We start from the raw sequence: 24,197 nt of genomic DNA, 5'->3' as shown, positions 1-24,197 counted from the left end.
TCTGTCCCAATGTTGCATTGATCTGTATGCAGTAAACTCTTAATATTTAAGCTGTTGCTTCAAACCTGTTCCTTCCTGTTATGACTTCCAGAGTTTCTGAATTGAGCCTGATCCACTGTATAAACCCCAAGTGACTCCATACATACTGCAAAGGAATTCCACTGACTGTCTTTATTTCCTAAGTAGTTCATTTGTAAACTTGGATCTGTGGATTTTCTTTTTTTTTAAACAATTTTTTTAATGTTTATTTATTTTTGAGAGAGAGAGACAGTGTGAGTGGGGAAGGAGCAAAGAGAGAGAGGGAGACACAGAATCCAAGTAGGTTCCAGCCTCTGAGCTGTCAGCACAGAGCCCGATGTGGGGCTTGAACTCACCAACCGTGAGATCATGACCTGAGCTGAAGTTGGACCCTTAACTGACTGAGCCACCCAGGCGCCCCAGATCTGTGGATTTTCAGGATAGATCTTAACTACCAACCGTATAGCCAACCTTCAAATGCCTCTTTTACTTTGTTCTTCAAGTCAAGCCCAGTGGTTGTGAATCTGTGAAGCCTTCGTGGATCTGCTGGTGAATGTGAGTTATTCCTGCCCTGGTGCTCTATTAATGCTGCCATTGGAGTTCAACTCTGTGACACCAGCAGTGTTTGTTTTCATGGCCAGCTTCTCCACTGCATACTGTGAGCTCTTGGAAGGATGACATAGTAATCTGTTCATCTTTGTTTCCTAGCAACAAACATGGTGCCCAATGTATAGAATGTGCTCAATAAATGATTGCTGGATGGGTGAATGAATGGTGAATGATGGGCATTGAGAACCTTCTTATATTCTTTCAGGGCTTTTAACTGTTTTCCTAAGCAGTACAGGCCCAGGCTGAGAACCAGCTCACGCCCTTCTCAGCATCTCTTTCTATTTAATCATCAACCAACATTTGCAATTCTTTTTTACAACAGATACTCTCAGTGCTGAGCACAGTTGGCTTCCCTTGCCCTCAGGAGGAGGGCATCACTGGGTTGCAGCCTTGAAATAGGGGCTGATGAAATCAACAGTGATGACGTACCCTTACTGTGTTTTCACGTAAGCGCTTATGTTAATGGGCTGTTTGTAGTTTTTAGTAACTGCTTCCTGAGTGAGAAGACAAGCTCACATCAGTGTGTCCCTCGATAATTTCCTTGCATTGCTTCTTGTTAGTGGTTCATAAAAGGGAAAATTCTCAAGCCCCCAGGTTTTAATCCCCTTAAGCAGACTGTGTTGCTTTTACTAAGCTATCGAGAGTTGAGGGGGAAAATGCTATAATTATTTTCATTAGATTTAGACTCTCCTAACTGACTGGTTTTACACCACTTTCCTCAAAGTCCCCTGTGCAAGTTTATAGCACTAAAAACTGCTGTGTGGAGGTGTTAGCATTTATGCCCCATCTCACCTCACCATCACTAAGTGCAGTGACTTCCATTCCCACAGTTTAGAAGCTGCCTCTTTTTGTATCTGTTTTGTGTTTACAGCTGGTAAAAAAGGGAAGTTTGTATTTATGAAATAAATAATCTCTGAACATCTGTTGTGGGATAGGCACCACACAAAATTGTGGGGACTCAGAAATGAATCAGATATGGCCATGGTCTCAAGGGGTTTCCCATCTAGGGAGCAAGTTAGACAGACAAATAGAACAAGACTTTATGGAGTGAGGAGGTGGGTGAGGAGGTAGGACTGGGGTGTAGGAGAGTCTCCATAGAGAAGGTTAGATGTGAGTTGGATCTGAAATGTAGATGGTGATTCATTCAGCAGACAAAAAGAGAAGGATAATTACAGAGAGTAGCAGGATGTACGAAGGCTCAGAGACATGGAAAACATGGTGAGTTTGAAGAAGTACAAATGGTTTTGAAATGGTTGGAAAGCAGGCAAAGTTGGTCTTCAAGCATACCAGCTAAGTGTTAATGCTGAGCACAGAGCATGGGTGAGGAGATGTGTGTGTAAAAATAAATTAGGGTTAGATCACAAAGGGTTTTGAATGCCATGACAAGGATCTGTGTGTGTGTGTGTGTGTGTGTGTGTGTGTGTGTGTGTGTACACATGTGCGCATGTGTAAGGGGAGGGTGGATATTTTCACTGAAGAATTTTAAATAAATGAGTAAAAACTATGTTCCATCAAGAGCTTTTCCACCAATCCTGGCCAATCTATTCTACCTAATGTACTATTTTTCTTCTTTAAGCACATTGTCCTGGAATGTCCTTGCTGGAAGCCATCTTGTTTAATTTAATACACTCCTCCTTGTTATTTTAACCTAAGCCCAGGTAACCAAGGCCAAGATTTTAATTGTCTCCAGCACTAGGTAGTATAGGGCTGGTGGTTATTTTAAAAGGTCCTAGAGACTGAGATGAGAAAACTGATGGAGTTTGGGCCTCGGAATGTTTCCAATCTTTCTGCTTCCAGCTCAGCATTTCTGGAGCACTTCACAGCAGGCTTTGTAAAGATTTAGTTGAAAATCAACTTATGGATTCCTCCGTAATTGGCTTGGCCAGGTTTAATCTGTTGTTGGTCAAGCCAAGCTGGCTTCTATTATGTAGTGCAATGAGGGTTCCTGGCGTTGTTCTTCTCCCAGTGGAGGCTGGCTGTTTTTAGAAGCAAATCTTGGTGTTGGTGAAGGCCGGTATCATCGTGTCCTCTGAAGTGAACCCAGAAGGACGCCCATCTGATACAGCAGTTAGGCCTTTGACTAAAAAGAAAAAAGTCTTGGATTTGGAATTTGTATGCTAGAAGGCTATAGTTTGATATATTTTTTTCTCCCCGAGATAAACCAAAGCTTCCTATTTGTTTCTGCCTCTTTGGGTTGATTCCTAGATATGTGTAGTATGCCCCATCCAAGCAGGCAGCACCTGCAGAAATGGAGCATCTACAGAGAGTGGCTTCTCTCAGCCTAAGTACCCCAGGTAACACTGGAAGGGGGACAGCTCCACTGGCCTGTGCTGAGCCCAACCCCTTGAGGCTATCCAGTGCTGGACACACAGGCTTACATGGCAAGGAGAAAGACAAGAACCATATCATGGGCTTGAGGTAATTCATGAGCACTGATAGCACTGAGCTGCCACTGGCAGTCCTTTGTGCCAACAGAAGAGAAATCGAAGGGAGCCTGTGTGTCTGGAGAGCTTATGAAGGTAAGAAAGCAAACTGTCAGGGCAACCCCTGGGAGAGGTCTCATATCTGCCTCTGGAGATGACGTGAAGGAAAGGAGAGTAAGTAGAGAGTCCTATTTTCCTATAGCCCAGAAGACACTGGATGTGTAGTGCTGCTGCTAGGAGTATGGTGAGGGCAGGCTGTCTACATTTATAGTCACTCAGAAGTAACCTGCCCCTTCCTTTTCCTGTCAGTCTCCTTGCCTGGCCCTTGTTGGGGCTTTGGAGAGTTTACACAGTTCTGTGAGAGGAAGTCACTTACAAGACGAAGAACATTTGCCCTGTAGAACTGAGCTCATTAGAATCAAGAAGACCAATTTAGAAGTCCATAAATAAAGACAGGTTCATATATATGCACTTAAATACAGACATGCATTTTACAGGTTTTAGAAAACTAGTCTAACATCTGTTTTGCTTTCCTTGTTAATTCCACTCTCTCTGCCCCCACCCCCACCCCCAACTCTAAAGCGAATTCCTCAGCAAAGCCTGATTTAAAAGATGCCATAGACCCTGCATTTTGAACTGGCTCCCAGAGCTTGTTTTTGAAGATTCCTCTTTCCCTCCCCACCACCCCAACCCCTTTGGCCAGCCAGCTTGGCAGTCATCCTTCCAAGGGCCCAACCTTAACAAATCCGAGCCTTCTGGTGCATCTTGCCACCAACTGGCACCTGCCGGTCTCCCAGGGCCAGCTGAGAATCCACTGGGCATCAAGGGCCATGGCAGTGACAGACTTGTATCAGCAAGAGCAATAAACCACAACTGTGGGTCCGATCAAGCTGCCAAATCAAAAGCAGGTGTGCTGGGTGAAGTTCCACGCATGTTCTCTTTCTCGAAACTTCGACCGAGTTTAGGCATATCCCTCTGTGAACGTTTATTTTTTTCTTTTTTTTATTATTTTTTTAGTTTGGATCCTGTTTTTCATTCTTTATTTGGATATTCTAGAATCTTGAAGCTTGTCCGAGAGAATGAGAACCACAGCATTGTTACAAATCAGACCTGAAAGGAATTTAAGCCAGTCTCTTTGGAATTTATCAATGGGGATACTGAAGTCCATTGAAATAGAGTAAATTGCCCAGAGACATACGGCTAGTGAGAAACATATCCAGGGCTAGAGGTTAGGCCTCCTGACTCTCAGTTAGTGCTTAAATTTGTGTCTGTTTAGGGGCACGTGGGTGGCTCAGTCGGTTAAGCGTCCTACTTAAGCTCAGGTCATGATCTCACAGTTCGTGGGTTCGAGCCCTGTTCCACGATCTTCGCTGACAGCTCAGAGCCTGGAGCCTACTTCAGATTCTGTTTCCCTCTCTCTCTTTCTGCTCCTTACCTGCTTGTGTTCTCTCTCTCTCAAAAATAAATAAATAAACATTTTTTAAAAAAAGTTTGTGTCTGTTTAACATGTAAGTGTGCAATATACATGGCAGCCATCTGTAAGTATTGATATTTATTCCAACAAGAGTAAAAATATACGTAACAGGTAATATTACTGAACAATTATTAGGTGCCAGACATTGTTCTAAGCACTTTATTTGTACAGTATCATTTACCTTTGTGACAACCTAGGTGGGTATTATCATCCTCAATTTATAGTTGAAGTTACTAAGACACAGAAAAGTAAATAACTTGCCCTTGGTATGTACGGGTGTCCTATTAGACTGGTTTTCCTGGGGCTCAGGACTGTGGGTGCTGAGCCCCTAGGGTTGGACAGAGCCCTTGCCTTTCTAGTGGGAAAGGAAGACATGTGAGTAGATCAATCACAATAGTACATGACGATGGCCATAACAGAGGCAGGCACAAAGGTGGTGGCGCAAGGATAGAGCAGGAGGAGCAGGCTTCTCCAAAGAGATGGTATTTGAACTGTCTCGAGGGTGCATGGACATTGCTAGCTGGTGAACGAGTGCTTGTCCACAAGTGTATAGGAGCACCTGACAGGATCAGAGAGGATCCGGAGGGGCAGAAGCTCAGTGCCAGAAGCCACAGCCATGATGGCTGGGGGGAGATGTTGAGAGACAGGGCTGGAGGGTGGTCGGGAGCAGATTATAAGGTACTTGCATCCCAACATGAGTAATTTGGCCTATACCCAGTGAACACAAGGGAGCCAGCAGACATTTTCGGGAGGAGGTAAGTGACAGGATCAGACTGCTGGAGGTTCTGGGAAGACTGGTGACAAGGGAAGCAGTTAGGAGGCTGTTGAAATTGTCCAGGTGGAAGGGATGAGGAGCTGGGCTCCACATGGCCATCTGATTGGCACAACCTGCCTCCTTTCCTTTGCTCACACTGCTTCCATGGCTTGGGATGCTCTCTTTAATCCAGGCCCACCTTTCAGGACTAAGCTTAGGTGTTTGATATGGAGGCTCTCTTGGCACACATAAAATCTTGCAGCACATCTTTGTGTACATTTCTCTCTTCTGCTTTAACACCCAGCTCCCTGAAAGTAGGACCAGACCTTCGCCTCCTTAAATACTTGGCAAGGTGCCTGACCCTCAGTGAGCTCTCAATAAATGTGTGATGAATGAATAAACTTTCTAAATAAAGGCAGGGACAATGGGTATGGAAAGAAGAGGCCAAATTTGGGAGGTGATTTTTTTTATGTTACATCAGGGGATGGCAAACTATGTCCCATGGGCCAAATCCAGCTCAGTTTATGTACTGCCTTTGTAAATAAAGTTTTATTGGAAGCCCATTTGTCTACGTTTTGTCTCTAGCTGCTTTCACTCTACAATGGCGGAGTTAAGTCATTGTGACAAGACTATGTGGCCTGCAAATACAAAAATATTTACTCTCTGGACCCTTGCTGAGAAAGGTGATCAACCTGTGAGTTAGAGGACCAGGATTAGTGACTGGACATAGAGTGATGGAAAGGAAAGATTCCTTTTCTCACGTCTTCTCACTGTGCCTAATGCAGAGCTTTGCTCCTGGGTGACAGCCTTGGCTGGTGGGCCTGCAGATACTGAGAGAGAAAGACCCATGACTGTGGGCAGGAGAAAAAGGGAGCCTGGGAGATCAAGGTGGGAAAGAGACCCCATAAGAAAAAGCCAAGGGGCCATAGCTGCAAGGCAAAGTTTATCTAGCTCTTACTTCCCAGCGATGCTTCTCCTCCTCTTCTCTCTCGTAGTCATCCAGTTTGGCTTTGTCACCCTCTTTGTGGCCTCCTTCCCTCTGGCACCTGTGTTTGCCCTCCTCAACAATGTCATTGAAGTGCGGCTTGATGCAAAGAAGTTTGTGACTGAGCTGAGACGGCCAGATGCCGTGAGAACCAAAGATATTGGTATGTCCCCTGCTTAGAGACCATGGCAGGCCCTCTGCCTCTGTCTGTCCCCTCAGTCTCCCTGCCATGACCTGCCACCACCATCACACCACGTCTGGAATCAAGAGGGCTGGGGGAAGCCCTTGGAGGTCCTCATCCTCATATCTTCAGGCTCTGGGAGACCTTTATCCACCCCTACTTGTCCCCCTGCTTTCCAGACGGTGGAGGGGGACACCTAAGGCTTTGTAGGCAAGCCCATTTCTGGGGGACCTAGCAAACCTCCACTGGTAATGTGCCTGTGGAGCATCACCCTGAGCTGCAGCCTTGTTGTCACCAGGCCAAGAGTGGGAATGAGCCAGATGCCCTTCTTTCTGTCTTACAGGGATTTGGTTTGACATTCTCTCTGGAATCGGCAAGTTCTCTGTTATCAGCAACGTAAGTGTTAAATTCGTGACACCCTAGCCCTGTGGGAAGGGCTTTCCACAGGAGCTGAGGTCTTCAGAGCAGCATACCAGCCCTCGTTACCTCCCAGCCTTTTCCTTCTGGAGCTTTGTTAAAGGCAGCCCCCTGGTTAGTAGTGCATACGTGGTGCCATTGGCCAGAGCCGCGCTACCATATCGTTAATTTCACAGAGAGAAAGGAAGGTAATTACCCACCAGAGTGCATACCGTGGCCTTAAGAGTCAAAATCTGATCTTTCCTCGGAGCCAAGAATAATGAGGAAAGAATTCCGCATATCTATCCATCTCTTTCCTTTCTTTTTCTCCTCCTGAGCTAAACAATACCTGGAGCATTGCCCGGGCAGTGGTTCCTAATTACGGTTCCTCCAAGCTGTCAATGCGAAGTCCTAATTATTCCCATGGACTCTGGCACCGCGTAGGTTAAGATAGGACATGCAAGAAGAGGGGTCCTACCTGTTGTGACCTCTTTAACTGCCTTGCCAGACATGTCCACATTTCAGAGGAAATCCTGATGGGCCCAAGCCAATAGCAACTTTTGCTTCTGCCTTTTGTATGGATGGTGGCTAGGCAGGGCCTCCTGTCCTACCTCCCAAGAAAAGACCCCCAGCTTGGCACCTCCCAAGAAAGCCACCACCCATTTTCCCCTGGGAGAGAAACATTGATTCTGTGACTTGGTTGCCTATTAAGAACACATTAAAGGCCTGGAGAGGCAGGAGGAAAGGCAGAGAGAATCAGCTCACTGCACTGTGAATGTTCAATGTAGGAAGCGCACATCTTGTGGCTGAGAAATGAGGTGCAATTTGAAAACAGATCAGTAGCCCCTTTGGGGTTGTGTCTACTGGAAAAGAGGCCCTGCGTTCTAGGTACTTTCTATCATATGACAGAATGACAAGAAATCTTACTTCCCTGGGTTTCTGTCTTCTTTACCTATCTGTAAACATGAGAGAGCATAAGATTACCCACCAAATAGGATCATTCTGGAAATTAAATGGGAAGATGAAAGGACATGTAGCAAGTGCTCAGTAAGTTGTAGCTGTGGTGATTGTAAGCACATTACTCATTCTCAAATATGGTATGGCCATCCGCACTCATGTATACATTTAGAAAACAACGCCTAAACTACATTTTTAAAAGGGCTTTAATTGTTAGTGCAGAATACAGTATAAACACCTGCCAAAAAGATTTAAGGTTTTCTTTGCAGAAAGTACCTCCACATTCAAACATGCAATCACTCACTTGGTGTTTAGTTTGCTCCGTAGACATTTATAGAACACTTAAATATGCCAGATAGTATGTTAGGTACGTGTGGTTCGATCGGGCAAGACTCGCTGCTTTCTTTGGTTGAAAGAACAACTTGCGTTACATGCTGTGCTGAAAAGTGTCAAGAGGCAATGGTCAAATTGGGGGAACTGTGGACCCATATCCTTGGTATTCCTGGTTTTCTGGTGTCACTCAGAGGCAGATGTACATGGCCATTCAGTGTCCTTGCACATTGCACTTAAGTGACACTCTAATCAACGTCAGTAATTTTCTCAGAATATCTTCTACTCTGCTTTGACTTGGCTAACACCAGTGTCAATTCAGACCAGAGGTGGCTCATTCTCTCCAGAACCAAATGATCCACACTGGCTTAGCATCCTTTGCATCAGGGATTGTAATTCACCCTCCTGACAGCCACTGTCTGTGGATTCCCTTACACATAGCAAAGATGGAAAAGCCGCGGGAGCTCAGAGATAAGGACTTCTGTATCAGCCAGAGCAGTGCCTCTGGATGGGGAACCCAAGGGGCAGCAGTCTGTCAGCCAGAAGGACCCTGTTCCACCTGATAGCATCCGTCCTGACCACTCCTCAAGTGCGTGTGCTCTGTCCTGCAGGCTTTTGTCATTGCCATCACCTCTGACTTCATCCCCCGTCTCGTGTACCAGTATGCCTATAGTCACAACGGGACCCTGCACGGCTTTGTCAACCACACCCTCTCCTTTTTCAACGTCAGCCAGCTGAAGGAGGGAACACAACCAGAAAACTCACAGTTTGACCAGGAAGTTCAGTTCTGCAGGTAAAGAACTCGGGAGGAGGAGGGCAGCAGATGACCGGATGTGGTATATCCAAGTAATTATCTGGAAGATCTAGATTGATATCACTCTCCTCTCCATCTTTCCCCTGCCCTGAACCTTCCGAATAACTATAAATCAATTTCAGTGCATCAATAAATGTTTGAGTGCCTTTTGCTAGACACTATGGAGCAAAGAAGTATATAGCCTTGTCCTTACCATGAAGAGGTTTATGGGCTGGTTGGAAGAAATAAACAGAGTGGATAAGACATAGCAGGCTATTCAGGGATTATATCTAGTGTGGAACATGAGCACTGTGGGTGTTCAGAAGAGAGAAAGATCGGTGGGGGCTAGAATGGGAAGGGTAGGCTTCCTGTAGGGCCTGAGGAGTCTTAAGACAGAAAGAGTATGCTAGGTGGGGAGTCGGCATGGGCTAAGTCATGGGGTGGGGATGAATTTGGGGTGTTAGATGAACACTTAGGGGCTAGGTGATGTAATTAGCAAGGAGAGTGCTTAGAAGATCACAGTAAGGAATAATATAGGAAATACAATATATCAAAACTCCTAGGATAGTATAAGCCAAAGCATTGTTGAATTTGAATAGGTAGATGAAGTAGGTAATGGGAAGTCTTGAAATACTGCAGGCATTGTAACATGATGTAATAGGAAGTTACCTTTTTAGAGCCAGGAATGATAGATAAAGTGTATGTGTAGGAGAATTAATCTAGTCTCAGAGAGAAGGATGGACTAGAATTGGGATAACTCCAGGAGGGTGGCTGAGTTGCTGCCGTCACCAGCCATGAACCTTGGTGAACATAGACCAGAGTGGCGGAAGGGGAAGTGAGAAGATGAGCTGTTTACTAGAATACCTGACAGCATTGGTGACAAGGGACAGAAGAGGGAGCCCAAGGCAAAGATACCTCCCAAGATTGGGCTGAAGTCAGAGGACCGGGCATGGTGGGTCCATTGACAGGGATGGGGAAGATGCTAAGAGAATCCAATTTTATGGTAAATATGATGAATTTTATTCCAATCACATCAATTAAAATAATGGTAGGGAGAATGATGTATCCCGGTAGATGGGCTACTCAGTGCTCGGTGGTGGGAGCTCGAGTAGAGGATAGGCTCTGAGAGGTGAGGTGGGAAGAAAAAACAGAAGCCAGACCGTGAAGAATGTGGTGGGCATATGGAGGTGTGTGGACTTCATCTTAGGGCAGTGGGGAGCCACAGGGAGCAGGGATGAGATCCTACTTCTCATTAGTGTTCTCTCTGGCTGCAGTGTGAAGAGCAGTGGGTTACATGTGCAATAAAGAGATGCTCTACTCTACAGTGTAAGCAGGTGTCCAGAGAGTGGCGTCAGCATATTATCTAGATACAGCATATCACATAGGTGTACTTTAGGGCTACCTTTCCTAGATGGGTAATAATTGTTGATGGAAATCTCTGCCTCGGAATGCTCTACTCACTGCATGCTATGTGAACTTGTCTGGCCCAGGAGTTTGGGAGTGGTGGCTTAACCTGCTGATGTCTTTGTAAGCCAGGAGTCGTCAGTGGCTGTACAAAATAGAAATGAAGGAGAGTTGGGGGGGCAGGATGGGGAGGAAGAGAGGGAGGGAGAGAGGATGAGAGACAAGGAGAGAAGGAGAGAGAGATTGTGAGAAACAGAGACAACCCTAGAGCTAGCCCCAAAGCCAATGTTTAAAACTGCTTCCGTGGTGGGAAATGAAAAGTTTGCCCTGGTTTTCTGGCAAATAGTGTTGGGAACTCTATGACCCTTCTTATTCTTAGCTTTCAGTGACCTCTGGAGATAAATGTGGTCAAATAAAACTGAGGTCTCGGGCTCCAGCCCAGCCTCGCCAGGGATAGAGGTATCTTAAAAATAGCAGTAAAAGTTAGGACAAGTCTCCAGCTGCCCATTTGAGATGCATTCCCAGCATTTTTGGAGCAACATTTTCTTCAGGCCTCTAGCTGCTCCAGCAGGGGGCTGCTCCAGAAACAGTCCGGCGACGTCAGGAAGCAGGCATGATTAGTGGCTATCGACAGGGTTGAAGGGCTACCATGTCCTGTACGGTGGGTGGTGGCTCAGGCTTCTGGCTCCACTGGAAGGGAGCAGAGGGTCAGTATGGGAGAGAGCCTGGCTGGGGATCTGGGTCCGGGAGCTTGGGGAGCCTACTTGGGCATGGCCAACCCAATGGGTCTGCTTAGAGGTGCTGAACATCCAGAAACAGCATCCTTGGTGGCCCCTGCTAGGTTTCTTTGCAGGGCCCGAGTTCTTTCATATCCCAAAGTCATGTGAAAAGTCTTTGAAGAGGCAAGTTCTCTTCAGTACATGGCTGCCTCTCATCTGTTCCTCGCTGAAACCAGAGGGAGACTCAGCTTTTCCGGGTGTTGCCTTTCCTGATCTTTATCAACCACTGGATTAACGTGGTTCTCATTAGTTCCTAATTGCCTATAGTGTTTTCCCTTGTCAAAGGCCAGTTTCGGAAGGCAGTTTGAAGTAGCTCAGATGGTATGAAAATATTGTATGTAATTGTGTTTAGCATTAATATGACATTAATTTCCATCGGGACTATTAAAACAATTAACATACCGTGGTTGGAGTTGAGAGATGTATTTACTAATTGATTCATAGTGTAACTAAAACCTCATTTTTGGAAAAAGCCATTCCTGAGTGTTGATGTCTAACTCCTCTGTTACTTCGGTATGTCCTCTTCCTGCCCACGGTGATTTTGTATTATGATGAATTGTGGCAGGTGTCATGGTCACTGGTCACTCCTGCAAGTGAGGATGGTGGGGGGACATCTGAGCCAGGAGTCTCTCTTCCTTCTCCACATCTCAGTTTCCCCATCTATAAAAATGGGAACTTGGAATTAATAATCTCCAAAGATTCTTTTCTGTTCCTAAAAAATTAGTATTTCATGATACATGTAATATATTAATCTGTTCTATAGAGTCTATAAAAACTCTAAACATTACAAGCAACATCTCTAACTCTGTCCTACCTCCACCCTAACCTCTGCCCAGTCCTGGGCACTTTTCCAACAGTAATCTCAGTCACACCTTTGTGTGAGTCTTTCTCAGACATTTCTCCATGCATCATCATCAAGTGAACTCATAGAACCTTTAGGGTGTTTCATGGCTTTGTTTTATAATAGTGAAATACATTTTGAATTCATGGGAACCTTCTTTCTTTAGGTAGTGTATAAATACAACTCAATGTGATTTTTCATAGCGTTAGAACAATCTCGATATAATCTTAAAGTAACTTAAAGCTAAGATATAATGATTTTTGTACCAGTTTCACTTACTGTGTGTGAGTCTGTCTCAGTTAACACTATAATTTAGGTCCTGAAAGCTTAGTATAAAAATGCACGGAACAGAATATCACCGTTAATTATATTCTTTTGAAATTATGAACTTTTTTGCTATCATAGAAGTAATTCTGTATACATAGGTATATACACAAAAGGAAAAGACTCTCTCCTTAGCCCCCACCCCAGTCATTGTCGAAACCATCCTGTTTATTCTCTGTGGAAGCCTCCAGAAATCACATTCACATGCATTGTCTTACTTAATTTTCACTGTGCTTTCCTTTAACATTTAATGTACGCGCACATGTGTTCATTTATTTGTGGCTGGTGGGAGAGAGCTGGAGCACTTCTCTGTACTCAGCACATTTCACTAGCCCCACTTAACAGATCAGAATGCTGAGGTTCAGAGGTAGGAAATACGTTTCATGGGGTCTTACAGTTAGTAAGTGACAGAGCCACTCCCAGGGCACACTAGCTCATTAGACACTCTAGTTGTTTGTAATTACAAGCCTCTCATTATTATGAGACTCCAGGGAACTCTCAAAAACAATGTTAAGGCTCAGAATAAGGAGAGCCTTGGAGGGGTGAGGGTGAGAAAGGAATGGCTCCTAAAATCATACTTCCGAGCTTAAGTCCCAGCCAGCAGGTGCAGGAGATGACCCGCTATGGAGGTCACCCAGTGCTTGGCCACTCACAGGGACTTTGGGAGACGTACTCCCTCAACCGGGGTGAAGTATCTGGTTTGGGAAGGCCTTTGAGCTGATGGGAACAGAGCAGAAGTTCTACTTCCCACAGGCCTGAGGCTTACCTATTTTGTGCCATTTCCCTGGACAGAGATCCTGAGAGAAGCCCCTTGCAGATGTGGCAGTGGCTGACTTTCTCATTCATATCAGCACGATGGGAAACTTGGAGCATCTGCGCCCGAGTGCTCAGAAATCCCCCTGGAATGCCAGGGGGAGCCGGGAAGAGGGGCACATGTGCTCTGTCCTCTTAAAGAAAGAGGCGTATTCCATAATGTGCCTTCAGTGGAGGGAGAAAGAATAGCTAGTGTGTATTGGGCATGTACCTGATAGGCCAGGTGCTGTCGGGTGCTCCTCATTGACCTTTCCTCCTCATTACGTGCCACCTGGGAGCTGGAGCATTGAGGCTACTCCATAGACCAGCATCATGGCCATCAGCACATCAGGTAACTTTTTAGAGGACATAGAACTAAAGTGGTAGAGAAGACATCAAGCCCTCACCTGGTGACTCCAAAGCCCATGCCTTTGCCAGTGCCGTGCCCTGGGCTTAGAAGCCAAACAGACCTAGCAGACAACCGTCACTGCTGTGGACGCAGTTAAGTCCATTTTTTGTGGCCATTTCTAGTCTTAATTATCTCCTTGTTTAATTAGCGTCTTCTTCTTGCTCAGGGAAAACATTTGATAAGCTTGACTTCTTAGGATGCCACTTTAAACAATTATGAAATCTGAACTTCTATTGGAATGTAAACAACCAATCATTTACCTGGTGGCAGAGGCTTACTGAAATCATATTTTTCAAACTATGAGTCATTGTTCATTAGCAGGTTATGAAATCATCTTAGCAGATCATGGTCAGCATTTGAAAGACTAGAATAGGATAAGATAGGATAGGATAGAATCAGAAAATATCAGTGCACACAGCCAGGGTAAGCATGTTTTGTGTAGTTTTTATTGCCTTGACATGTACTTATGTGTGCATTAATGTAAAATTAATGTAATGTATTTCTTAGTAATGTAGGTCACAGTTTTTTTTTTTAAAGTTAGCTTTGGAAAGGGAAACGTGAACAGATGCAGAACTCATTAAATTGTGTCTTGTTCTTGTCTGTGGGTAGTTTGTCCTGTCATTCCCAACAGGGCTCCCTCTAGCCCATTGGCGTAGGGGTATTTCCAAGTAAAGCTTTCTGGAAATATCTGTGTTAGTCTTTCCTCAGATCTTTGATTAAATGGATGTACTTGTTAGCTTTTAAAAACGTCTTGGACACTCGAGGAGGGCAAAGTGACATTTCCAAAAGCTGTGGTGAGTGAGGAGCAGAAGTGGGACCAGAATTAGATTATTTAGGGATTCTTTTCAGACTGGGAAAAAGAGGGGTGAGCAGTGGCCCCTACACCAAGGCCAGTGAGCAGCTGTCCCTTCCTAGATGGAGCTAGAGAACAAGACAAACAGACTTTGATTGTAGCAGGAGGGATGGGCTGGACCTGGGGAGGGATGTGCCTGTGGTACAAAATGGGCATATGTCCCACCTCCTGAGGTCTTGGGAAGAGTAGAGAAATCCCCTTTTGCCGTGAGATCCTTTGGTGGGGGGAGCAGCAGGAGGGCGGGCGAGCCGGGGTTTTTCCCACTCCAAAGTGTCCCTGTCCTTTAAGCCATGCTCTCCCTGTCTCCCGTCAACAAGCATAATCTGGGGTTGGCCGTGCTTCTGTCCTCAGCCATGGATGGATATGCTGAATCCTGTGGTGTTTTGCTGGGCTGCAGTTAGCTTTGCTTTTCATCCGGATGGCAAAGTGAGCCTGCAACAGCTGTGATCAGCTGTGGGAAGTGGGGGTGGGGAAGGGGCAGCTCCTGGCCTCCTGCCCAACCCTAGTTGACTGCTTAGTATCAGCCTCTGTCTCTGTTGCTGACTCTGCCGCTGTGCCTTTTTCTTTCTGGGGTGTGTGTGTGTGTGTGTGTGTGTGTGTGTGTGTGTGTGTATCTCTTTTCCTCTTCCTCTTTTTTTCCTTCTCTTCTTCTTGCATCTCTCCTTGGACAGTGGGAAGCCACCGTGCTTTTTCCTGGATCTTTTAGGGCAGCTGGCTTGTTCAGGGCAGGGAAGGGACAGAAAGCACCCATTTCTGAATCCCCCGCCTCAAACCGCAGCTGTTGGTGAGGTGCTTTGTGACAATAGAGAAAAGGCCTGCCTTCAGCCAGACTTGGGGTCTCACCTTGACTCTGCTTCTTGCTGGCCATGAGAGAGACCTTGGCAAGTAATTGACTTTCCCTGAGCCTCAGTTTCCTCCTGTGTCATGTGGATATCAGTGCCTGCCCAAGGATGTTGTGGTGGAGATCCAATGGGGAAAACTTCCAGTAAAGCTCCTTGCTCAGGGATTGGCACATTCTGCATGTTCCTTTGTGGCCCCTCCTCGGGCAGAGTACCCTGCCTGCCCCTGCCTTCCTTGGCAGCCATGCACCCCACTTGGTGGCCTCATGCCACCCTACTCCTTCCCCCAGCCCGGGGCTTGTTTTGCTTTTACTCAACGTTAAAGATCTATTGAATTCCAGGGAGAAAACAGTTCCACGAAGCGTTATAATTCTTCTGGTACCAGCTCTTGTCACTTTTCCAGGCTTAGAAAAAAGTGAGTCTGAAAAAATGAGCCATTTTTAACATGAGTCATCACAGAATGGGGGTGAAAAGGCAGCGGTGAGGAAAAGCCCTAGATGGTTCCACGGGTCTGAGAAAGAGGCACGAGTTTACATCACGCACTGACATTGTGTTTCTTTTCTTTCCTTTCCTTTCTTTTTCTTTTCTTTTCCTTTTTTTGAGAGAGAGAGAGAGAGAGCATGTGCGTGCACACGCGTTGGGGGGATGGGGGGGGGGGAGAGAATCTCAAGCAGGCTCCCTGCCCAGCTCAGAACCCAATGCCAGGTTCTGCCTCACAACTGACCATGAGATCATGACCTGAGCTGAAATCAAGAGTTGGATGCTTAACTGACTGAGCCACTAAGGTACTCCTGACATTTTGTTTCTTAATCCACATGGACAGATCATAAATATGGTCAGTAGAAGAAGATACTGACCAATAGCAACTATTACTGCCACCCCCCCACAAATTCACTCAGCCTTGAGCTTGGTCTGAGTCAGCCTTCCTTGGGGTGCAAGAATGCAGCTACCAAGCAAGGCCAGCCCCTCTATGGCTGTGGTCCTGAAACAGCTAGCCAGAAAGGAAGCCTAGGATTGTCCACAGGTGCTTGTGTTCTCCCTGAGCCCCTGGACTGCAGAGAACTGTCCAAGGTTTCTGGGCATCTCCCCTCCCTTCTCAAGCTCATGGAGCCAACATGGATCCACTGCCTTGGGCTCCTCTGGAAGAAGAATCCAGACACCAGAGGAAGCTGTGGGGGCTGTTGGAGAGAGTGTTGGAAAAAGACATATCAAGGCCAAGACTGGTTGTTTTGGACTTTGGTACTTTTATTCCATGGACACTTGTTGGTTTATTCCACGGTTGGTCAGTATTCTCTTCTACTGACCACGTTATGATCTGTCCACATGGCTTAAGTTCCACAGACATTTGTTCCTCCCTGCTTCCTGCTACTTCCCAAATTGGGGAGGCAAGGGCTTGCCTGCTGCTCTCAACCTTGAGGTTTCCCCCTGGAGAAGCACCCTCTACCTTATCCCAATCTTAACACCACATTTCTCTCTGGGCAGGTTTAAGGATTACCGAGAGCCGCCGTGGGCCCCGAACCCATATGAGTTTTCCAAACAGTACTGGTCCATTCTGTCTGCCCGTCTGGCTTTTGTCATAATCTTCCAGGTGAGTTGTTCAGATAAAGAGTAGCCAGTTAGAATCCAGGCTGCAGGGGTAAAGACCACATGGCTCTTCACCTGCTCCTCATCTGCAGGTTTTAATGGCGCTGTGACCTAGGGATGTCTGCATGTGGCAGGCAGAAGTGAGTGCCTCCCCAGAGGAAGCAGGAAGCACTCTTGAGAGGGCTTCCATTCATGGATGGATTTGCAGCAAGAGAATAGAGCACAGAGTAAGGTTACAAGACAGATGTGGAGTAAGTTGCAGGGTGGAGATAGAGTCCCGTTCAGACGTAAGACAAGACAGGAAGTGAGAAGAGCAGTGGAAACCAGAATCTCATCCCCGATGCAGACAAACAGTCCCGCCTGGTCTCTGCAGCCCAAGAAAGGGCTCAAGTTCTGAATCATTCTTCTAGCTCTCGGCTGGCTCCCTCCTTTGTTAGAGTGCCTCAGCCCCTGAGACATCTGGCGGAGAGGGCCCCAGAGCCATCCGGCCATGCCTCGGTGAATAGCAAACTCGAGCCCCGTGATTGCTATCTCTGACAATGGCCGCAGCTCCGGTTGCACGGCAGAGATCCGCCAAGTGCGTGGCCCCAGCTCCCACTTGGGGTCCTGCCGGCCTTCAAGATCCTTTTCTCTTCCACTCCCTCAGGCTTTTGTATTCCCTGAAGGCAGATCTCTGGAGGGCTCTAAGATATCTGGCTTTGCCCCTGGCCCAGGAAGTGGAGAAGCCCCTCGGCTAGTCTTTCACCTAAAGAAGATAGCCATTCTTCCTCTGGGGAGATGGGGCGGTCTGTTAGAAAAACCACTCCGATGCCCCCCTGCAGGTGTCCCCTGGCTTTCCCACAGCTCACCTGTAACATTTGTTGGCAATGTGAAAGTTGGCTTAAGAGAAGAGTGTGACTTGAAGCAGCTTTAGAGCACGAATGCACCCAGGAGCCTCTGGAAACAGCAGCTGGTCCCGGGGCCCTCCTCTGGGCCCCTGGGTGCAAGCGAGGTTCAAGGTCAAGGTGGGACTAGGTTTGGAGCCTGGAAGACAGCCATACCCTTATGATCTTGTGCCCAGATCTCAGAGCAAGCACGTGATTGGCAGGCAGAGAAGGCCACCACTGGAGCAGCATACTGGGCAGAGCATGGCCTGGGAACTGGGTGGGGATCGGGCCATGCTGGCACTGTTGTGATATATTTACCGCTTCAGTGGAAAATGCTGCAGGGTAAGGTAGTCCTGTCTTACCTGTGTTTCCAAGGGAAGGGATGGGGCTCCACAGGTGGAAGAAGGAAGCCAATTCCAAGTGTGCACAGAAGCTTAGAAAGGAGAAGGGGAAGCTAGGGGCAGGGACCCTAGCTGGGCCAGTGTGACTTACCTTAGCAGGAAGAGAGAGCAGGATGAGTGTGAGGTTTGCTGAAACCAGAATTCAGCACAGAAACCAAAGGACTGGCTCTGATATGGAGGACAGAAGGCAAGCAGGAAGCAAGAGAGGAGCCGCTGGCCCAGCAGAAGCCCTGGAGAGGCCAGCAGGCTCTGTGCCCATTTCCTAGAAGGCTCTGGAGCAGGGGACCTGGAGGCTGAGAAGCCAGGCGGGAAGAACTGGAGGGGAAAAAGCAATAGGTGACACTTCTCAAGCTCCACTGAGTGCAAGGTATTGACTTACTTAATCCTTGCAACAACTCTGGGAGGCAGGTGCTGTTACTGTTCCACTTTCTCCATGGGCACCCTGCGGGACAGACACTTCTGCTCATTGGTTAAGACCACCTGCCAGTAAGCAGAAGAGCCAGAGGAACACGGAGGTATCCTGCCCCTGGATCTGTGCTCTCCACCACTGCCACCATGGCATCACACTGCCAGCCCCGCTGCTGAGACCCTCACTCTGACCCACTGGGCTGGGCCTCTCCTCGCAACCCTTCTCCTTTCTTTTTGGCAGAACCTCGTGATGTTCCTGAGTGTCCTCGTGGATTGGATGATCCCAGATATCCCCACGGACATCAGCGACCAGATCAAGAAAGAAAAGGGCCTGTTGGTGGACTTCTTCCTGAAGGAGGAGCACGAGAAACTCAAGCTGACGGATGAGCCAGCCCCAAGGAGCCTGGGAGGGGGGCGTCGGAGCAGGAGCCGGGCGGCCAGCTCGGCACCCTCGGGCCGAAGCCAGCCAGGCAGCATTGCATCTTCTGCCTCACAGCACACCAACGTGTGAGCGAGTCGACCCCACCACGGGGGCTGCCACAGTGGCAGGGGACCTCACGGAGCATGCCTGTGCACCTGCATGGGAGGGCTGGCTGGCGTCTGCCAGGGCCCGGCCTCAGGGGGGTCTTTGCAAAGGTGCATTTGTGCAAAGAAAGAGGGGTTAGAGCGAGCGAGCGAGCAAGCACAAGCAGGAAGAGAACTGGAGCTGCTTCTCAGAAACTTCAAGCTTAAGTTCCTTTTAGGTCCTCTTTGTATCCTTTTGGGGGATCAGCACCCCATTTTGAGTCACCCGGTGCAAGAACTGGGTATCTCTACCCCAGAGCTCCCAGGCGCCATGCACCTTCCTTGCGTTTCCTCAGGTGTCCCCTCTCACGTGGTCACAGTCTGTGAGAGGAGCAAGCCCCCCTCCTGAGCGATCCCTCTCCCCTTCCCACCAGCTCCCCAAGCAGACCCCTCTGAGTCGCTTGCAGCTGGGACTGTCACAGCCTCAGTGGGTACAAATTAAGTCACAGGGCTGATGGCTGTGGCCACAGGACTTGATGGTGAGTGGCAGAGGTCCCAACCTGAGCTTGTCTCCATGTCATGGGGATGCTTTGAGCTTGTGAACTAACCATCACTTTATGCAGGTTCAGATTTAAAGTAATAAAATAAATCAAAACATTCTTTATAAAGATGCGTCTCCTTGTCTGTGGCTCTCTCTCTTTCTGTCACTTCATACCAATATTTATTGAGGACCAACTGCTTCCCAGATGGTCTCTGAGATGAGAGATAAGCAGAGTAGAAGAGATAAAATATCTGACTCATGGAGCTCACTTTCTGGGGAGAGACAGGATTTTAGCTAGTAATAAGGGCTCTGGAGAAATACAAGGGATAAAGGAGGCAGGAAATGTGAAAGCTGGAGAGGTAAGGGGCTTACCATTTTATATACAAATCAGTGACAGACCCGAGATGGTTCTGAGGTTACATCTTTCCTCCCAGAGCTGGGGGGCCAGATTTTCAAGTAGAGTTGGAAGCAAAGGCCAAACACCATTCATCACCGTCCTTTGCACACTTCAGCCCCACACACTGTCCAGAAACCTGTTGCACCGTCCTCTTCCTCGGGACCCGGCCCCAGTTCCTCCCAGGTCATTCTCAGTGTCTGCATAGAAGCTTTGAGGAGGGCCACACTCCAGAGAAGACATGAGTGTTCTCATGTTTCAGCACACCTGGTAATTCAAGGGCCTGGGGTGCCGGGCTGGTCATCCTTGCCGCTCCCCATGGCTTCTGTGTCCTCCTGGCCACGTGCAGGATTGCACTGCCCTGCCAACTCTTGCTCTGGAAAGTAGCTCCTTCTTTCATGGGGACTCCAGGGCATAGATACAGCTTTAGAAGGAGCAGCAGACAATCCTGTCCCACGCCGCTCACATACCAGTAGTCCTACAATAAATTTTAACCACTTCACGCTTTAATGTTCAAACTTACCATGTTAGCCTAGATTCAAACTACAGTATTACCAAAACACTGCATCATCTTACAACAGGCTTCAGCTAACTCAGCGGGGAGGGAAGTGGCCAATAAGAGAAAAATTTCACTTCAGGGGCACAAATGACAGGGAGATTCCAGGCCCATAAAAAGGAGGAGGATGTCCCCAGGACTCCTATGGGTGTGGGTGGGGTTGGTATTTCCTGCAAGCAGTGATGGTCCATTCTGATGGTCAGGGGCCACCTCCAGCACCAAGACACCCACATTGCATGGACTGTGGCTGGCTCAGGACCCCACCTCTTTTCCTTTTTTCAAGTACACACTTTTGTGTGATCAGAGAGGTGGAACTTGCACACCAAGAGTCAGATGATCTAAAAAACAAGGGGCACCTGGGTGGCTCAGTAGGTTAAGCATCCAACTCTTGATTTTGGCTCAGGTGATGATCCCAGGATTGTGGGATCAAGCCTCGAATTGGGCTCCACACTGGGCATAGAGCCTGCTTAGGATTCTCTCTCTCTCTCTCTCTCTCTCTCTCTCTCTCTGTCTCTCTCTCTCTCTCTCTCTCTCCCCCTGCTTCTCTGCCATGCACACTCTCTCTCCCCTGTTCTCAAACACACACACACACACACACACACACACACACACACAAAGAAGAAGAAAATGAAATCACTCACAGTCCTCAAATTTGTAATCAACATCAACAATTGCTGTGTTTCCTTCCAGACTGTCATTCCCTCTCAAGCGCATCTGTATTTTTGGTTGCAAATATGCAGTATATGCTATCTTGCTTTCTTCTTCTGCTTAATGTAGCTTATCAATCCCTTTATCCCATAAGTTTGTTGTCAATTTTTTAATGTTTATTTATTTTTGAGAAAGAGAGAGTGGAGGAGGGGCAGAGAGAGAGGGGGAGACAGAATCCTAAGCAGGCTCCAGGCTCCAAACTGTAACCACGAGCCCGACGCGGGGCTCAGACTCGTGGACCTTGAGATCATGACCTGAGCTGAAGTCGGTCACTCGATTGACTGAGTCACCCAGGCGCCCCTCAGTTGTCTTGAATGTTATTCAAAAGTATGTACCGAACAACTACCATGTACTAGGCTCCATATTGGGCACTTGGGATACATCACTCAACACAATGATTCCTGCCTTCTTGTAGGTGAGTCAGGATGACACAATAAACAATGAAAATAAACTGTATAGTGTCTTAGGGGGTAATAAGTGCTATGGAGAAAAAAAGTCAAGCAAGGTAGAGGGGATTGGTAGCAGGGGTAGAGGCTCCATTTTAATTTCCATTGCATAATGGGCGTTTTTGTTTTGTTTCCTGCCCCACCCCTTCCTGTTAAGGGATTGCAGATTGGGTGTGGAAGCCTGTGGTGGCCAAAGCCCACACTCTAGTGATTAGGCCAGACAGCACCTCCCAGGGAGATCTAGATGGAGAGGAAGGGAGATTCCATCTGCCCAGATATACATTTCCACCCTGAAAGGACTCCACTTTCTCCCTCTCTCTCACTACAAATGAATTAGGAATTTTGTGATTTGCCCCCATCCCCAGGCTAAGATCATCTCAGCACCTGCCTTACCAGCGTGACCACCAGAAGTGCCTGCCCAACAGGGCAGCAACTGGGATGTAGGCTAAGAACTTTCCAAAGGATTTGTTAGTCTGGGTAGAGAGATGGTAGGTGCATCCTAATTTATTTATTTTTAATGTTTACTTACTTATTTTGAGAGAGAGAGAGAGAGAGAGAAAGAGGTAGAGTGAGAGAGAGTGCGCAAGCAGGGAAGCAACAGAGAGAGGGAGAGAGAGAATCCCAAGTAAGCTCCACACTCAACACAGAGCCCAACTTGGAACTCAATCCCATGAACCATGAGATCATGACCTGAGCCAAAATCAAGAGTCAGACCCTTAACCAGCTGAGCCACCCAGTCATCCCCAGTCCTAATTTAAAACAAACAATGAAACCTACCCTCTGCTTTTTTTATTTTTTTAAACATTTATTCATTTCTGACAGTGAGACAGAGCACAAGTGGGGGAGGGGCAGAGAGAGAGAGGGAGACACAGAATCAGAAGCAGGCTCCAGGCTCTGAGCTGTCAGCACAGAGCCTGACTCGGGGCTTGAACTCATGTGAGATTATGACATGAGATGAAGTTGGATGCTTAACCGACTGAGCCAAACAGCACCCCCCACCCTCTGCTCTTTAAGGAAATTATAAACTTTGACATTTCACTGTAAAATACAAAAGAAAATTAATTATGAGCAAACATCTGTAACACTGAAGAAATGAAAAAAATATCACTCCTTTTCCTACACCTTTTCTCTAGAAATAATAACAGTTAATGTCTGAGTTTACTTTGACTTCATTTGTGGTCTCATGTGTGGTCACTTACATTGATCTGGAATAGCATCTATTTTGTTTAGTATAAAAGTGACATATACTCATTGAAGATTTAGAAAATGCAAAAAAAAAAATGTAAAATGTAAATAAAATAGTTTAAATCATCTGAATTTTTAACTCCAAGAGAAACAGCCATAAGCTCTAGATGGAGGTCATGGCAGCAAACAGTATTTACCATTGGGTTCATCAGTTTTTTCCTTACTAAGAATAAAAAGAAATGGAATCCGCTTGATGGCTGATTTACTGAAATAATCTTTTTAAAAAAATGTTTATTTATTTTGAGAGAGAGATAGTGAACAGGGGAGGGGCAGAGAGAGAGAGGGAGGGAGAGAAAGAATCCCAAGCAGGCTCCACGCTGTCAGCATGGAGACTGACGCTGGGCTTAATCTCACAATTGTGACATCATGACTGGAGCTGAAATCAAGAGTTAGATGCTTAACTGAGTGAGCCACCCAGGTGCCCCTACATAAATAATCTTGATGGCTATTTCCTTGATGTACTCATTGTAAAGAAAAGAGCATGGAATAAAAGGTGGACTTCCCTTCCCTCTCTCCCCTCTCATAGCCTTTCCAGAGCAGCCCTGTCTAGGACAATACTGCTTGGGGGTGGGGGAAAGGTGCTATTCTCGGCAAGGATTTTAAAGGTGCAGAAAATCATCATTAACTCAATAAAATGGCTGTTGTTTTGCCATATGGAACTTTGCTTTTCTGCCAGGCGAATGAAAGCCTTTGGGTTTGCTAATGCACCCAAAATAACGTTCTAACCTTGTAAACAGATGAATCCTTGTTAAGAAACACGGGAGAGAAACTTACCAGGTGCTTTTCTAAGCGGACATAAATTGTGGTAGGAGATTCCACCTGGCTGTGGAAGGCATTCTAGAAGTAAGGACAAGAATGAGTTGGGAAAACTCAGGGACCAGTGTGCCCCATGGTTGTTTGAAATATGTAGCCAAATAGGGTTTGAGGTTAAAAATAATTTAGGAAAATGCTCCTGTCTTTTTATATTGCCACAGTCTTCCCTTAGGTGTCCAGAGTATACCTTCAGGTAATATGTTTTTTTTAACAATGTGGTGTTAAAGATTCTACCCAGATCCCTTCAGGATTGAGGTGCTCACTCCCTAGCTTCTGATGGTCACAGTTTGAAGCCCCTCTCACAACTGCTCTAAGTGAAAGGAGGCTGCCTGGACCAGGGCCACTTTTCTGCTGGGGGCAGCCTCTCATCTCTGTAGGTGGAGGAGGCCCCCCCTTGGCTCAATTCGAGATAATTCTAAAGGGCTTCCTCAGCTCCAGAGCTCCATATGGAATTGGCCAAAATGTATTGCAGCTCAGCTCTTCTGGCTGCCCTGGTCTGCTTACCTCACCCCTCCCCCTGCCCACCACTTCGGCAGGTGTGCTTCTGGAACACACTTCCCAGTCAACCTC

At 47.0% G+C, this 24,197-nt stretch overlaps 1 protein-coding gene across 1 annotated transcript in view; it reads left to right on the top strand.

The window, feature by feature from the left end:
* Positions 1-19,542, top strand: part of ANO2 (anoctamin 2) — a 318,443-nt gene extending 298,901 nt beyond the window's left edge. Inside the window, exons 19-23 of the mRNA XM_042993671.1 lie at positions 6,274-6,426; positions 6,788-6,840; positions 8,739-8,920; positions 16,644-16,749; positions 18,662-19,542. Coding sequence (XP_042849605.1) covers positions 6,274-6,426; positions 6,788-6,840; positions 8,739-8,920; positions 16,644-16,749; positions 18,662-18,931 — 764 coding nt within the window. The 3' untranslated portion in view covers positions 18,932-19,542. The remainder of the gene's footprint in view (positions 1-6,273; positions 6,427-6,787; positions 6,841-8,738; positions 8,921-16,643; positions 16,750-18,661) is intronic.
* Positions 19,543-24,197: the final 4,655 nt, after the last annotated feature.

Source organism: Panthera tigris, chromosome B4, assembly GCF_018350195.1.
Source record: "Panthera tigris isolate Pti1 chromosome B4, P.tigris_Pti1_mat1.1, whole genome shotgun sequence".
Taxonomy (NCBI): Eukaryota; Metazoa; Chordata; class Mammalia; order Carnivora; family Felidae; genus Panthera; species Panthera tigris.
This window is presented reverse-complemented; position numbering and strand designations above follow the sequence as displayed.